General features: G+C 38.0%; 1 protein-coding gene across 1 annotated transcript; it reads right to left on the reverse strand.

The window, feature by feature from the left end:
* Nucleotides 1–6,065: 6,065 nt before the first annotated feature.
* LOC149819377 (elongation factor 2-like) lies at nt 6,066–10,761 on the reverse strand. Its single transcript, XM_089984151.1, has 4 exons — nt 10,695–10,761; nt 9,108–9,158; nt 8,934–9,021; nt 6,066–8,828 (listed from the first exon to the last, which is right to left on the reverse strand). Exons 2-4 carry the CDS (start codon nt 9,108–9,110, stop codon nt 6,388–6,390), a joined length of 2,532 nt encoding a protein of 843 aa, XP_089840277.1. The 5' UTR covers nt 9,111–9,158; nt 10,695–10,761; the 3' UTR covers nt 6,066–6,387.
* Nucleotides 10,762–17,861: the final 7,100 nt, after the last annotated feature.

Genomic DNA, 17,861 nt, shown 5'->3' on the forward strand with positions numbered 1-17,861 from the left:
AGCGAATATGAATAAGGAGACCCAACAATTCTTCCCCTTTCCGACTTATGTGGAGGCTTCTTCCATTCCTGCCAGGAATCGACACTTTTCGTGCTTGTCCTTGGGCAATGACTTGGTCAACATATCTGATGTATTGTCATCAGTATGCACTTTCTCCAGTTGCAATAATTTTTCATTCAAGACATCCTGAATCCAGTGATATAGAACATCAATATATTTTGATCTTGAATGAAACGAGAAATTCTTACTCAAGTGAATCACACTCTGGCTATCACTGTGAAGAACATACACTTCTTGCTTCAAGCCCAACTCTTGCAAGAACTTTTTCATTCACAACAATTCCTTACTGGCTTCTATGATGGCAATGAACTCAGCTTCTGTAGTGGAGAGAGCTACACATTTATATAAATTTGACTGTCATGCAACTGCTCCCTCTGTAAAAGTAATCAAATACCCAGAAGTAGACTTTCTATTGTCTACATCACCAGCCATATCAGAATCTGTGAACCCTCCAAGAATAGGTTCACCCTTTCCAAAGCACAGACTCAATTTTGAAGTGCCCTGAAGATACTTGAGAATCCATTTCACTATTGCCCAGTGTTCCTTCCCTGAATTTGACAAAAATCGACTAACAATTCCAACAGCATGGGCTATGTCTGGTCGAGTACAGACCATAGCATACATCAACGAACATATTGCCGAAGTATAGAGAATTTTCTGCATCTTGATTCCTTCTTTATCATGCATACATCAGCTTGTTTATCCTGCTGATGTCTTGGCACACAATCAACATGTCATCCACATAGAGCAAGAGAATGGTAAAATTACCATCTGAAAATTTCTTCACAAATACACAATGGTCTGTGGAGGTTCTTGAATATCCATGCTCAGTCATAAAGAAATTGAACTTCTTGTACCACTGCCTTGGTGCTTGCTTCAATCCATACAAGCTCTTCTTCAACTTGCAGACTAGGTGCTCTTTACCCTTTCAATGAAGCCCTCAGGTTGCTCCATATAAATTTCTTCTTCTAAGTCACCATACAGAAATGCAGTCTTCACATCAAGCTGCTCAACTTCAAATTTCATGCTTGCAACTATACTGAGCACAGTTCGGATGGAGGACATTTTTATGACTGGTGAGAAGATCTCATCAAAATCAACTCCCTTCTTCTGAGCAAAACCTTTCACTACAAGTCGTGCCTTGTATCTAGGTTGGGAGTTGTTCCCATCAGTCTTCTGCTTGAAGACCCACTTGTTCTTCAACACCTTCTTCCCTTTAGGTGTCTTTACCAGATCAAATGTGTGATTCTTATGTAATGAATTCATTTCCTCATTCATTGCCTTAAGCCACTCATCTTGGTTTTCATCCTCCAAAACTTCTTCAAAAGTTTCTGGCTCACCTTAATCTGTAAGCATCACATACTCATTTGATGAGTATTTCTTAGATGATTGTTTCTCCTTGGTAGACCTCCTTATCAGAGTCTGAGAAAGTGACTCTTGGGGTGCTGACTCCCCTTCAATTTCTGTCTCGGTACTTTCTTCCTCTACGTCATCATGAGAAGGTGGCATCTCCTTCACAGGATCCTGAACAACCGGTGCATCAAGGGGATCTATATCAACAAGATCACCTTTACTGGACTCTGATGGCTCAGACTCACCAATGTCTTCAATTGTCTGATCTTTTAAGAAGACAACATCTCAACTTCTGACCACCTTCTTATCAGCAGGGTCATACAGCCTGTAGCCAAATTCTTCATGTTTATAGCCAAGAAATATGCACTGCTTGGCTTTTGGACCTCTCTTCTTTCGGAATGTGAACAAATGCTTTGCAGCCAAACACTCTTAAGTGTTCATAGGAAGGTTATTTTCATGTCCAAACTTTCTCTAGAACATCTCCCTTCAAGAGAATAGAAGGAGACAAGTTGATAAGATCAACTGCTGTCCTCATTGCCTCACCCTAGAAAGATCTTGGCAATTTAAAGTGTAACAACAAACATCTGTCTCTCTCAAAAATGGTGTGATTCATCCTTTCAGCAACCCCATTCTGTTAAGGTGTCATCCTTACAGTCCTTTCATACTTGATGCCATGATTGGTGCAATACTGATCAAATGACCCAAGGTATTCGTCATCATTATCCGAGCGAACACACTTCAACTGCATGCCAGTTTATCTTTCGGCCATAACCTGAAAATGCTTGAATATATCTAGAACTTGGCCTTTAATTCTCAGTGTATAATCCCAGACTTTTCTTGAATGATCATCAATGAAAGTCACAAAGTACAATGCACCACCAAGTGTTGACATTCAAGGGTCCACATACATCAGAATGTACAAGATCTAGAACGTGAGATTTTTTAGATGCAATGCTTCTATAGAAAGAAACTCTATTCTGTTTATCATGGAAGCAATGAACACATGGTTCCAAAGATGTACCTGATGCACCTGCCAGGAGCTCTTTTTTGACCAGAACTTGCAGTCCTTTCCCGCTCATGTGCCCGAGCCTTCTATGTCATAACTCTGTGAACAAGTCAGTCTCCACAACATTCACAACACTCTTGCAGACCTTTGCTTGCAAAGTGTAAAGGGAACATGTCTTTGTTCCTCTGGCTACCACCAATGAGCCTTTGGTTAGTTTCTACCTTCCATCACTGAAGGTATTGTTGTAGCCTTCATCATTCAACTTTCCGGCAGAGATTAGATTTAGTCAGATGTCTAGCACATGTCTTATGTCTTTCAACAACAACTTGCAGCCAACGCTCATTTCCAAGCAAATATCGCCTATGCCAACAATCTTTAACACATCTTCATTTCTCATTCGGACATTCCCGAAATCTCCTTGCGAGTAAGAAGTGAAGAAATCAGCCCGTGAGATAACATGGAATGAAGCTCTAGAGTCAATCACCCAATCAGTCTCTTGACCGATCAAATTTATGTTGGTGCCATCAAAGATAACCATGAACTCTCCATCTGTGACTGCGGTTGTGGCACTCTGCTTCTCTTCTTGGCTCTTCTCTCTGCTCTGCTCCGCTCCTTGAGTTTGAGTTTCCTGCACTCACTCTTCATATGTCCCTTCTTGTGGCAATAATAACACTCGACGTCTTTCTTAGAGCTCGAGTATGAGTGGCTTCTGGATTTGCTATGAAAGTGCAAAGTTTTATTTTTACTCCTGCCTCTCCTCCTATTTTCAATCACAAGAACCTCGGAGGTAGAAACAACACCTGATGACCTTCTCCTGGTCCCTTCATTCAACAGACTGCTGGTAACTTGACTCATAGTTACCATTCTATTAGGTGCAAAGTTACTAACTGTAACCACCAATGTTTCCATGTTCTCCATGACTTCACATACAAATATACGAACCAGAGCTCTGATACCATATGTTGGGGATAACAACACAGACTTGCAGAAACAAATGGATGGATCGAGTCTTCCCCATAAGTGTGAATCGATGAAAACAAAGAAATGATGACAATGGAAGAAACGCCAAAAACAACAACAATGATTTACGTAGTTCCCTTTCAACTGAGGTATGTCCACAATGACCAATAGGTCAGCACCTTCCACTATCTTTCCAAACAAGGATTACAAAGTGGCCAAAAGAAAGGGCATAAGCCTTACAAACACATGAGGTATAACAAATAAACAAGAGGATATACCTCACTGAAGAACAAGGAATGAATGATCTGAAGAACCAGCTTGACGGAGTTGTCCTGAAAGAAGTGTAGCAGCACTTCTTGCTCTTGTTCTCTCTGCACCCTTACGGTGCCCTAGAAAGAGTTCCCCGCTCTTTCACGAATGTTCTGAGTACACACACACTCTCTCTCTCTCATCCATCCCTTAAATAGAGAACAAGACCCGCAATAAATGAAAAAACAATGAAATTAATCAGTGAACGCTTTTGAATATCTGTCCACTCATCAGAAACAATGAAAAGTTTATTTTGTTTCCATGAATATTTCTTAATCTCTAACAATCTCTCAACATTTGCCCTCTCTTCTGTAAGAAATATGGTTTGTAGTTTTTTCTGAGTTTGAAGGTACATAGTCACTCAAATTATAATTTGCCAAATAAGTAACTAAATCATTCTAATAAGAATTTTTAGCTACATTAAATAGAAGTAAACTAGAATAAAAATACCTCCTTACTTTTTTATTCATCACATCTCTTCTATATATATTGAATTATGCTTGTATCGTTCCTCTTTCTCTAACTCCTACATCTACTTTTTTTTTTAGCATATTCTTGGTGACTTAAAAATGGTACACTAATTGCATAAAAATTACTCATTGTCTTCCTCTTCTCATATTCATCTTGTATTTTCTTCGCATCGCCTCATCAACTCTTCTGCATCTTGAAATGTCATGTCCTGATATCTTTAACAAATGAGTATTAACTCTTGCGTAAGACCCAACAAAATATCTTTCACAAAGCTTGCATCGAAATCTCTTGTTTCCACCATCTCCTCTAGTTTTTGCAAGCTTATCCACATCTGCCCATAATGGGCCCCCATCATCACATATTGCAACTAACAAACTTAAATCAACACTCCCACAACAATTACCAGCAACACTAGCAACATAACTCATATGTGAGGATGACGCAAGTCCTTACTCTTTATCCATCATTTTTGTCCTGAAAATAAAAAATTATTATATTAAAAGCAATTATGCACACAATCAAGATTGAAAATATTGAGTGCAAGGTAAATAACATATACAATAGTAGACTAGTAGTACCGTACATATAAATAAATACTAAAATATACGAGAAAAATATATAACAATAACATTAATGCAACTTAATCTATCTAAGTATTTAACTAGTAACAAAATTTTAACAAATTTTAGGCAGTAAACTAGTATGCTACTAAAATTTTAACTAGTAACAATAACAAATTTTAAAAATATCTAAGTATTTAACAATAACAATAGTAGACTAGTAGTAAGTTAGTAATAAAAATGTGAGCATTCAACCAAATTTTAAGTAATTACCCAACATCAAGTCATCAACAAATAATACACATTATAAGCAACCATATATCACAGGAAAACTTAGTTCGGCTTGATTGGGTTTGTGAAAACTCAGTTCGGCTCATTAATTGGGTTTGGTGAGCTGAGTCGGCCAACAAATGGCTGCTTAAGGCATCTAAATATTTTTTGATAGACCCCCATACCTATCATACATTAGGATTCGAACTTGCAACATCCTAATAGATATATTATGCATAATATTTATATCACATAAGTTTTACATGTAAAAACTCTTAAAATATAGATTTTTGAGAAAACAAGTCAGCTCGCAACAAGCAGAACTGAGTTTTTCCTAAAATGGGTATAATATTTTTTTCAAAAAATGAGCAACATCAGTGTTTAGCCGAGATTGAGAGAAAGAGAGGTACACCATAAAGAAAAAGAGATTGAGTTGAGAGAGAGAGGCACGCTGTAAGTGGAGAGAGAGATTGAAGGAGAGAATGTGTACCTTAAAAATGGAGATGAAGCATCGTCTAATGGTGACATCTTATAGGCGTCTAATGGTGACATCTTATAGGCGTCGGAGCCTAGAGACAGGTCACAGACTCACAATGTCGAGGTTGGGAGGCAGAGGAGAGGGCAAAAATATTTTGCCCTAATCCTCCTCAACCCATTTCATCGAGTTTTTTTTTAAGTTCAAAATTTAGACATATATGACCCTAGGTGCGTTGACCACACCCAAAATCGGGTTGACCACACGTGCACCCATGTCGCATCAACATGGGTGATGCACCTGGTTGGCCAAATCCAGGTGACATAGCATAACAGTATCAAACAGTCTACACAAAAGATCACATGAACAAGGGGGAGAGTTTAAAGCTCTAGCCAGTCAAAGAAATAAATGAATCACAATTCACAAGTAGATCGATTGACCTGTGAAAAATGCAGCCTGCGGTATCAAGAAAAACTCAGAAACAGAGGCAAGAAAAACAATATAAACATGTGCAACATATACATGCCTGCAATTCATACAAAGTACGTCTAGTTTGGACAGACTCCAGAGGATTTGGTATCAAAAAATTCTTAGGTGAACTGAAACAGAAAAATACATCTCAATATCTCATTAAACAAAAATGCATCTAAAGCAAAACATAATGTCCAAATTCCTTTTAAACCACATTTTCTTCTGCAGAATTTCACCAAAGAACTTCTAATTCTAGCTCTAGTGCTGCAGCAATCAGATTGTTTCCGCATGGAAACAACTGACATACAAGATGGAACAATCCCTTATCTATTAAGAAATAAAATGGAAATGAAAACCTAAAAGTACACTCAGAACAAAAACTAGAACCGCATAAATCTATAAAAAAAAAATTTATAACAAGCCATCCCACCCCTTAATAAACAGCTAGAGTTTTAAAGCTTGTCCTCATACTCGGACAAAGGAGTCATCTGCTCCTTGAGACCCTTTCTCTTGCGAATGTCAATCACCAGCTGACCAGCCTGTGATCCGTGCTCCAATGGGTCAGAGTTCATCATATCCCAGTGGTCGAAGACACACTGGGGGAAAGCCTGTCCGGATGTGGCAGCACGCAAAGTGCTTGAAAACCCGAATGATTCAACCACTGGTAAATACGCCTTGATGTTGTAAAGTGGTGTACCGGGCCTCTGCATTTCCTCAAACACATGCCCACGCTTCTGATTAAGAACTCCATAGATACCACCAAGAGCCTGCTCAGGTGCTTGGATTTCAACAAGGTAAACCGGCTCCAAAAGCCTTGGTTTAGCAGTCAGCTGCGCTGCGTAGATAACCCTTCTTGCTGTTGGAATAACCTGGCCACCACCTCTGTGAATTGCATCAGCATGAAGAACAACATCGCATACCTCAAAGCATATGGCTCTCATGTTTTCTTCGGCCAAGGCACCTTCCTTAGATGCCCACTGGAAACCAGCCACAACCGAGTCCTTGATTTCATTAAGGTATTGAACACCTTTGCACATATCTACGACCATATTGGGTCCAGTTGTCTCTGGCCCAAAACACCAGATCTTCTTAGCAAGGTCCTTGTCCCATCCAAATTCCTCCGAAAGTATCTTGGCACGTACTTTGGGATCATCCCTTGGGCCGATGCGCCCATCATCAATGGCCTCAGCTAATCCATCTTCCATTGGTCTTGCTTCCATGTAGAGCCGGTTGTGCTTGTTTGGAGATTTGCTCATTACAGTTCGGCAAGACTTCTCCAATACCGTCTCCCTGAATGACACAACAGGATCAGAAACCACAATCTCAGCTCCACCCATGAAATCCTCCTGCAAATCCTTGAGACAGATTTCCAAGTGCAGTTCTCCAGCACCAGCAATGATATGCTCACCAGATTCTTCAATCATACAGAGAACCATGGGGTCGGACTTGGCTAGTCGCTTCAGACCTTCAACAAGTTTGGGAAGATCAGAAGCAACTTTGCATTGAACTGCAACACGAACAACGGGTGAAACAGAAAACTTCATGGCCCTGATCGGATGTGCATCCACTTCCTTCTCGTTAGTCAAAGTTGCATTTTTTGTTATGAACTGATCCAAACCAACCATGGCAACTGTATTACCACATGGCACATCCTCAACAGACTCTTGCTTTTTCCCCATCCAAATAACAGTTCTCTGAACACTCTTTACATACAGGTCCTTCTTCTGCCCTGGAACGTAGTTTGGTCCCATAATTCTGACCTTCATGCCGGTTGACACTTTTCCAGAGAACACACGCCCAAAGGCAAAGAAACGACCCTTGTCAGAAGCAGGAATCATCTTTGAAACATAAAGCATCAAGGGCCCATCAGGGTCACAATTCCTGATAGCATTAGCATATTGATCATCAAGAGGGCCTTCATATAAATTCTCAACACGGTATTTTTGTGCCTTCGAAGGGGAAGGGAGATGAAATATCATCATTTCAAGAAGGGCACTGCTAGCAGGAAGCCATGTCTGCATGACACGTTTCATCAGAGCCTTGCCCACCAGATCCTTTTCCTCACCTTTCATGGTGACACCAAGTTTCTGCAACATAGGCCACAACTTATCCTTTTGATCATTCATACAAGTGTTTATGATTTGCTTGATAGGTTCATAACAGAACTGAACGAATCCTCTCTTGCACGTGGCAGAACCAGTGTTCTTACTGGTCCACTTCTTTGTTGCAGGGTCAAAAAAGTTTTCACCCCACAGCCTTTCCATCATCTTTGCCTCATCTACCCCAAACTTGGAGGCATACATTTTGGCAAAGTTTGTCAGTGTGAATGCCCAACCATGCAGCCCGGCAGAGAACGCCACAGTTCCTTTCTCAGGGTAAACCTGGACGTCACCAAGCAGTGCATCTTCATACGTAGCCATAATCACATTAGCATTTTCAATCACACGTTGAAACGTCTGATAGGCTTCCTCCCCTTCAACCTGCAGCTCAAGGAAACACCGATCCATCTTGTTGACTGTTAAGACAGGCCTGATTCTCTCTCCCAGAGCTTGGCGAAGTACCGTTTCCGTTTGCACACAGACACCTTCAACACAATCTACCACAACAAGTGCACCATCTGTAATACGTAGGGCTGCTGTAACCTCTGAAGAGAAATCAACATGCCCAGGGGAATCAATCAAGTTGATTAAATACTCATTTCCTGATCTTTCCCCCTTGAAGTTCTTAAGGGACTCATCCGTCATCTCATAGTAAAGGGATATCCCAGTTGACTTGATTGTGATACCACGCTCAGCCTCATCCTGGCGAGTGTCTGTCATTCGAACATCTCCAGCAACCTCTTGGGCAATAATTCCAGCTGCTGCTACAAGGGAATCAGTGAGAGTAGACTTACCTGCAAGTGTTAAAGAAGAAAAATGAAAGGAAAAGGAGTTAGTTATGTCATTTATTTTACAGTTAGATTAACAGAGAACTATCTTGATTTGAGAATTTTACACACCATGATCGACATGTGCAATAACAGACATGTTACGGATATTATGTTTAAGATCCATGATCCTACGAAGCTCTTCTACTGTAAACTTCACCTGCAAAGATAAATCAAGTTTGACTATCAGAAGCTTGTTGAATACAGGCAGGAAACACAAGACACCATGTTTCTATAAGCTCATACCATTTTGGTTGCTCTAGAAGATCAACACCCTACACTATCTGAGAGAAATTCCTGCAGTAAAGGCATAAATCAGATATGTCATAGAATAATTAGTTAAATTGCTCCGAGGACAGTATTGTATGTAAACAGACAAAAAATTGTCCTACACATCACTAAACATCACTGTTACCAGAAGTCAGCATAAAATAGATCCCAGCCTATCTTCAGAATAAGATTTAAGAAAAAGGAGAGAAAATATATGACAAAATGTACTGAAGCAGGGAATTTCATAATTCTTCTTGCCTGATGCAGTTAGGCATATTTGATTTTGGATATAGCATATTTCATGCTAAATTCTAGCCAAAATGACTTGGAGAGTGGCTTCTTACACTGCAGAGTTTGTCATGCAGACAATCATTAATAATCATCCACAAGTAAATGTTTAAGAGATTCATCAGATATCAGTAACTCTCCTGATTTTGGTGCCAGAATTTTATTTTGAAGAGAAACTCTCAAATTCATGAATTGGATAACCCTGAAAGAGAAATATGGCATGTCAAAGAAGCAACCTACTTCAACCCAGCTTATCCAAGCTAGAAAGACATGGTTATGAGTGATACTTAAGCCTGCTTCTGAGGTCAGGTATGGAAACAATCAACACTCAAGCAACCTCATGGTCAACTAGTAAGAGAAACTCGTTATCAGCTTACAATTCATCAATCAACACACATTCTAGCATCTGTTTAACAACATCAAATTGGAAACAACCCCCAACCAGCACACATACACACACGTGAATGATTGGACCTAGCTGAACTGAAAACCCCTCAGATCCACTCATAAGATCTTGACTGGAAGTTACTGCGGGAGTAGCCATGTCATCCAAAGATTAGTAAACCAAGATTGTCACAACTCAATGCTCTATTTTCTTTCTTCAAGAGGCAATAATGAGAGCAACTATGCATTCACTGGGCAGGTTCTACATCATTAAAAAAGAAAGCAGGACTAAAAGAAGAAAAGAGTGTGGTTCCCTGATTGAACTCCATGGACCTTAGAGTTCTCATTAAACCAGCATGCAGATCAGACCATCTAACTCTTGGCTATTAACCACTATACTCTCTGAACATATAGACACAACCATAAAACGATCAAATATGTGGAGCTTAATCCCAGCCTATGGTTCAACAAACTGAACCAGAGTAGACCGGTCCTTGCTGCGATTCAGATACACCTCTAATCACCATAAATCACAAATGGACCATTATAAATCACAATAATTTCAGTAATTCAAAACAGAAAAAATCAAGATCCAAACACGGGAAATACACGAAAAAGTAGGAAATAATTAATCCAACTCTCTATTGAAAAAAAAAAAAACAGAACAAATCTACAGATTCTACACCCATCGATAAGAAAAGAAACAAAAAACAGAAAGCAACATCACAAATTCATATCTTTACATGAAATTTAGGCTTCAGCAACAGAAGTATTAGAACCATAGATCTAAAGAAACACCAACACAAAGAACAAAAAATTAACAAAATAATCAAAAAAAGGATAAAAAAGGCAAGAAAGAACACAGAAAGAGAGAGGGAGTCGAGATTGTACCTCGAGAGCTAAGAGAGGGTTTAGCGAAAGAAGAAGAAGAGATGCGCAAACGCAAACCCTAAAATTCTTGGTAAGAAGGCGACTTTTATACATTCGGATTCCTCCAAAGAATTGTTTTTCGAATCGAACCGGCCATTTTCCGAGACTAATTCGGTGGCTGTGGAGGGATCGGGTATGGGTCAAGTATCCGATCGAACCTGGATAAGGCAAGCTCCTAGTAGACCCGAAAGATGCATTGCCCGGATGTCAAAGGATCTGGTTCGGGTTTCAGGATCTGAACCCATAAAAAATCCAAATCCAATTACGGAACTAGCACCGTCATGTAAATCCAATCTGAAAAGGGAAAGATGGGAACTGGATTAGCTGAGGCCTAGCCGGGTCTAAATCTGGAGCAGATCTGATTAAGTTGTACGTGACTATGTTGGATTTGGTATTTACCCGTTTCTGTTTCTGAAACAAATTCCATCTGTTCAACATTGCCTACGGAAACCAAGCCATAGACATCCAAAATAGGATGTTTAAATGCGCTTCATACTTTGTGGCCCAAGCAAAACCTTTTTTTTTTACATATATACATTTTTTATAGACTTGAAATGAGTAAATATTATTTTTTTTTTTATGATGAAGGAACCCTCTGAGAACCAGGTCACTCAATGGGCCTGCCTCTCTGCCAGGCAAAACTTGGGGTCGAAGACACGACCACCTAGCCTTAGGTGCCCCAACCGTGATAAAGAAACGACAGCCCCATGTGCCAGCGGATTCGATCCTGGACCACCACAACCATCTTGACATAAGACCCGCTGGCTGACCACATGGGAAACCAGCGTGGTGGTAAACCAGTAATATTAAAGTGAAAGTTTAGCAATCTTAATTGTACATGAACAAGTGCATACCTAGATTATATCAAATTATAAAGCATGCATTTAATACCTAAACAAATAATATAACCAATAAATATTATAGTTATTCTAAAAAGCAAAAAAAGAAAAAAAAAAGAAAACTAATTCAGTTGATTTGAGAGAAAATAATTGATTTGGATATGTTTTTAAATATGAAAGAGGTGATTCTGACATTGCATTTAGCATCATTAACAAATCAATCTAGACTCGTGGAGAGAGAGAGAGAGAGAGAGCAATCGATCCATATTGATGTAAATCCCATATAGGTTTTACAGAAGAATTAACCAAAACTACAAACAATTTAAGAAAAAGCAAGGAATCAAAGGAAAATGCAAAAAATAAGCAAGAACATTGAAAATTAAAAGAAAGAAAATAATTGATTTTAGTATCCAAACTCTAATTTGACATCTAAATTTATAGCATTTTTAAAACCAAATTTTTTACTCTTCAAAATACTTCAATCTACAAAATAATTTAAAAAATCCTACCTTAGTCAAAGCCTAATCAAAGTGCATGACATCAATATGGGTCTCACGGCGTTGACTTGGCTGGTCAACCAAGGTTGAGATGACTATATCCCTCGAGGTTAAAAATACTCCTAAAAAGCTTTCAGAATTACTCGAATTGCTCTCGAAACTTGTCGAGGATGTTTCAAAATCAATTCAAGTCCGATTTTGACGAAATAAAAGTCAAAATTCATCAAAAATTCATTGTGAATCCATTCTCAGTCTCAAAAATAGGGTTTGATGGTCCTAAACGTCTGAATTTATTTTTTGAAAGAAAATTTCTCAAAAATTAGGGTTTTTACAATTTATTTTCTTCTTTCATTAATTAGGTCATGGAGTTTGACGAGATGTTGGATATGAAAATGTGTGGCATAATGGAGTCTTAAGAGATAATTTGAAACCTTTTAGATTAATGTATTTTGTCCATATGAAACTTGTTTTTTTAGCTAAGCTTTTATAGATTTTGTTGTGTATGTTAAAAATGATGTACTATGAAGTGTGTTTGACTACCATAGATGTAAGACCTACGAACTTTGTAAATTTATAATTGAAAATTTATTCAACGTTCTAAAATATGATTCTTATTAAATATCATAAGGATCGACTAAAATTAAGGGTGTTAAGGAATTTAAAACTTGAAATTCGAATCTCATGCTTAAATTGGTTATTGGTTATAAATTGGATCTAAATCTTGGAGGGATCCACGATCAAGTACCAAAATTCATTGGGTTCAGTGTGTGGGTTTGGATCTCAGATGAATATGGAGTTCAATTGAAGATTGAATATAGAGTGATCCCAATCTTAATGAAATCAATTTAATTTGGATCCTAATCCAAATAGGAAAGATGAGGTTTCAAATCCTAAGAATAAGAAATACACACACATATATATATAGAAAGATAAGGTATATATATAGATAGAGAGAGAGAGAGAGAGAGAAAGGTAAGGTGGCTCGCCCCCTATGGGACCCACTTGCCTTCAAAGAGAGGATCAACCTCCTCTCTCTATCTATATTTCAAAAAAAAAAAGGAAAGAAAGATAATGATTAAATATACATACCATAATATAAGGGAAGAAAGAAGGAAGTTTGAAAAGTAGAAGAGAAGAAAAAATTCAAAATGTAGACTTACCTTAGATGAGTCCCTCATTCCAAATCTCTCACTTTCTCTCTTTGTATAACTTTCTCCTCTCACACCCTCACTCTAATCCAACTATTCTCTCTCTCTTGATTCTCTCCTACACTGGATGGCTAGAGGAAAGACTCCATTGTTGGAGCTCGGGGTATTTGAATTTGTGTGCATGATTGGAACAAGATTCATTCATTCTTTCTAAACACCAAGGTAGGATCTCTTCTCAAGAGTTGTGTGAGTATCAGGCCAACATGTAAGATGATGTTGGACCGCACTCCAATATGATTGTTGATTCTCCTTTTCAGGGTGGGTTTGACAACATATTTAGTGCATTAGAATCCTACAACATTTAAGATTCAAAACCTTGAAATGATATATATATATATATATATATATGTGTGTGTGTGTGTGTGTGTGTGTGTGTGTGTGATTTCTTATATAATGAATTCAATTCTCTTTCTAATCATCATTTAAAAAATAAAGAAGAACAATTATTTATGCATAATCCATGAGCATTATTCTTTTGACAAGATATCATTGATTCACCTCCTATGCACTTCTCTAGATACATGATATTAGAATAGCATATGAAAAGTTTTTCTTTTTTAAATGTAATACATCCATGTTTGACATATGGTCCTTACACTTTATTTTTGCACACATGTACTTTGCGTATACCTTTTGTTAATGACAAAAAAAATATACATATATATATATATATGTGTGTGTGTGTGTGTGTGTGTGTGTGTGTGTGTGTGTGTGTTAGTCACAGAGAGGAAACAGGGAACAGGCAGGGTCAGGTCGACCTTCACTCTAATCCAACAATTCCCTCTCTCGATTGTCTCCTACGCTGGACGGCTAGAGGAAAGACTCCATTGATGGAGCTTGGGGTATTCGAATTTGTGCACGTGATTGGAACCAAATTCATTCGTTCTTTTCGGATACCAAGGTAGGATCTCTTCTCAAGAGTGCGTGACTATCGGCCAACATATAAGACCATGTTGGACCACTCTTGAATATGATTGTCGATCCTCCTTTTCATGGTGGGTTCGACAACATATCTAGTGCATTCAAATCCTACAACGTTTAGGATTCGAAACCTTGCAATGATTTTGCATATAACAAATTCATTTATCTTTCTATTCATCATTTGAAAAATGAAAAACGATTATTTATGCATAATCCATGAGCATTATTCTTTTGACTAAGATATCATTGATTCGCCTATGCACTTCTCTAGATACATGATAGTAGAATAGCATCATTGAAAGATTTTTTTTTAAATGTAATGCATCCATGTTTGACATATGGTCCTTACACTTTATTGTGTGCACACATGCACTTTGCGTATACCCTTTGTTAATGACAAATATATATATATATATATATATATATATATGTGTGTGTGTGTGTGTGTGTGTGTGTGTCACATAGAGGAAACAAGGAAATGGCAGGGTCAGGTTGACCCCCAGCCCATTCCTTGGTACTTCTATACCGTGGGACAGACCGGTCCAGCGTGGCCAACTTGGTCGGATCTGACTCGATCTAATCCAATCTGACTCCACTCGATCAGGCCTCACCCGTGTGATGCAGCATGGCTCGGTGTGAACTGAGCAACGCAGGTCAGAGTGCCAGGATCCAGCGCAGGTGCTAGACTGGGAATTTCTGAATTTATAGCTTGCTACCTTACATTGTTGTGGCTGACAGCCACTATGACCCTACCTTGCTGAATACAGCAGGCTAAGTCCAACAGGGTGGCAGTCGTTGCTTCCCCCTTGGTATGAAGCAGTTGGGTCTGAAGACCCCGGCCTCTTTATCAGTTTCTGGCCACCAGCAGAATGTGCCACTCTGTTGGTGTGTCGTGACTTGTACTGTATAAAAAAATACAAATTATATATATATATATATATGCATGTACCAGGCTAATCAATTTGCAACATGTATAATTATATAAGTATAAATATGTGTGAAATATGCATACACACATATATATAGGCAAGTTCTAAAATAATACAAACAATGATTCTTTATTTGTTGAATATGCATGCATAATAATTGAATATGCATAAAGTTGACTAAATACATATTAAGAATGCTTGTTCTCGAAGGTGACAAAAAAAAGTGGAAAAATGATATTTTTGGTCATCATTTCATGTGAAACAATAGATGTAAGTGTATTTTCGCAAAATGGTACATTTATTATTTTAGTCTCAAATGAATGAAATATTTCCTTAAATAGTTTTTTGGAACCTATATTATGAGCACTGTGATGTTTAATTTAATTTCTAATATGTCAAAATTATTTGGCACATTCGGGTCTCGTTCACGAACCTATTGAATGCATGATTTTATATATATATTATTTTTGACATTCGGTTTCAATGCACTACCAGCCGACTGGGTGGGTGTGGTTAATATACCAACTAAAAACCTGGTTGACTAACTAACTTTTTTGAGTAGTCGACTTTATTTCCTTACCACCTTGGGTTGCCTAATGTAATTATGATTTTAATTAAATTAACAAGATTTGGATACCCATCCAGTGTTGGGCAACCTTGGAGAGGGTAACGGGTACAAACTTTGTGAGTTGTTGTTGAAACATATAATGTTCCTTATCATATTACAAGTGACAATCGCTCGATCGTCTTCCTCCCATAAGAGTTAGGAGACTCAGACTATCAAAATTAAATCCTAAGTGGGTAGGTCCTAAAACCTCTGTAAAAGTTGAATGCATCATGTTCTCTCTGCCTTTAGGGGTTATCGCTCGATCATTATACCACCTCTTTTGGAGTTCGATCAAGATAGTCAATTATCATATTAAATCACCCAAAGAATAATAGACCCCCAATTAATCTCATCTATATCGACGTATTTGAATTGCATGTACCCGAAGGGGTTAATCAAGTGAAACATAATTATTACTACTCAGTTTTATTTTCCGCAAATGTCCATGTTTATATGAATAAATAATAGTTATTATGCCTGTGATAAATATTTTTTGTCTGAAATCCAAATGTGTTTATGGTTTTTTTAACTCTATCATGCTCTTATTTGTTGGAACTTTACTTATGTGTCTTGTTAAGTGATTTTCTACTAGGGCTTATGGAATTTGACATTCAAACAATTACTAATTTTCATGTTAGAAAGAATGATGGGAGCTATTACGAGATGCTAGACCGGAGTCGTGATGTTCTCTTCCTTGCTGATATGGGAATCCACCCTTATTTAATTTGGCCTCTTATTAAATTTGAAACTCCTTAATGTGATAACTTTTAAAACTTAATAGATTATTTTTATTTCTAGTAATTTGATCCAAGATGCATCGATATGTAATTCTCCAAGATTTTTTAACTTTATACAAATGTTTTCGCTATGTACTTAAAAAATCCTAAAAAGTTGGTTTAAATTTTGAGGCGTTATAACCTTGGTATTAGAGCCCAGATCCAGAAAGATGGAACACATGGCCTGTTGAAGCAACTTGGAAACACTCTGTAAGTAGAAACTATATTTAATTCAAAACTTTACTTCATTAAAATCTTGTTTCATAAATTCTGGATGACTATAAAAATCCAAATGAGTATGTTAATACAAGCTATTCAGGATCTGGTCAAGACAGTGCAACAACAAGCCACAACTGTTCGGGACCTACGACTGACAATTTGGAGAAGTGCCAACCCAAAAGCTGTGACTGAGTCAGGTGCGCAACCAGGACTTGGTTGTTGCTGGTGTCATCATCACATGGAGGGATAGGTCTACCCCCACAATAGGGAGGGATGTATTCGTCGTGATGAGACAGACCACATAGTTTTAGACTGCCAAATAAGGAAGGCCACAAAGGAAAAGTGCATTGCGGTGCAACTCTTGTCGATAATGGCTCAAGTCACTCGGTAGGACCTTTCTTGTCTGGCACAATAGCAAACGAGGCAAAATAATATCCACCAAAGCAAAGGCGCACAAGCAATGCAAGTGAGTACCTTAGAACGTACTCATGATGCTTGTGAAAGACAATGATTCATTTTCTTTTACTAGTAGTTGAAACTAGTCATGAATGAACTCACGATGAATAAATTCATCTATGATAGTCTTTTTATAAGGACAAATTTAATTTGATATCGTGTTATCTTCATCAATGAAACTATTGATTTAAAACTGCAATACTTAGTTGTGTGATGGTTAGCACTTATGACGAAAGCTGATTAAAATGGCAGATGGGTCATCGTGCAAATGCCAACAGAAATGTGAACACGTGCAAACACGAATACAAATACGAATGCTACTAATGCTAATGAATGGCAACAACAGAGAGGCTTTGTCATTGAGGCTCTCAACAATGTTGCACAAACATTGAACACAGACATGCAAAATTAGCCCAGATAGGCAATACTGATTTCAACAACACCAATACAAGCGAACCCACATAACGATCAAGTGACTTATGAAAAGTTTCTAAAATTGGACCCACCTACATACTAAAAAAAAGTTCATCCTGATGTAACTGAGCTCAAAGAAATTGAGCGAGTCTTTCATGTTCTATCAGTGTCAAATGATCGGAAGATGGATTTTGACACGTATCGACTAAAGGGAGATGCTTGAAAGTGGTGGGACACTGCCCAAGGGATTCAATTATTGGGA

Source organism: Nuphar pumila, chromosome 13, assembly GCF_984573655.1.
Source record: "Nuphar pumila chromosome 13, dmNupPumi1.hap1.1, whole genome shotgun sequence".
In the NCBI taxonomy this organism is placed as follows: Eukaryota; Viridiplantae; Streptophyta; class Magnoliopsida; order Nymphaeales; family Nymphaeaceae; genus Nuphar; species Nuphar pumila.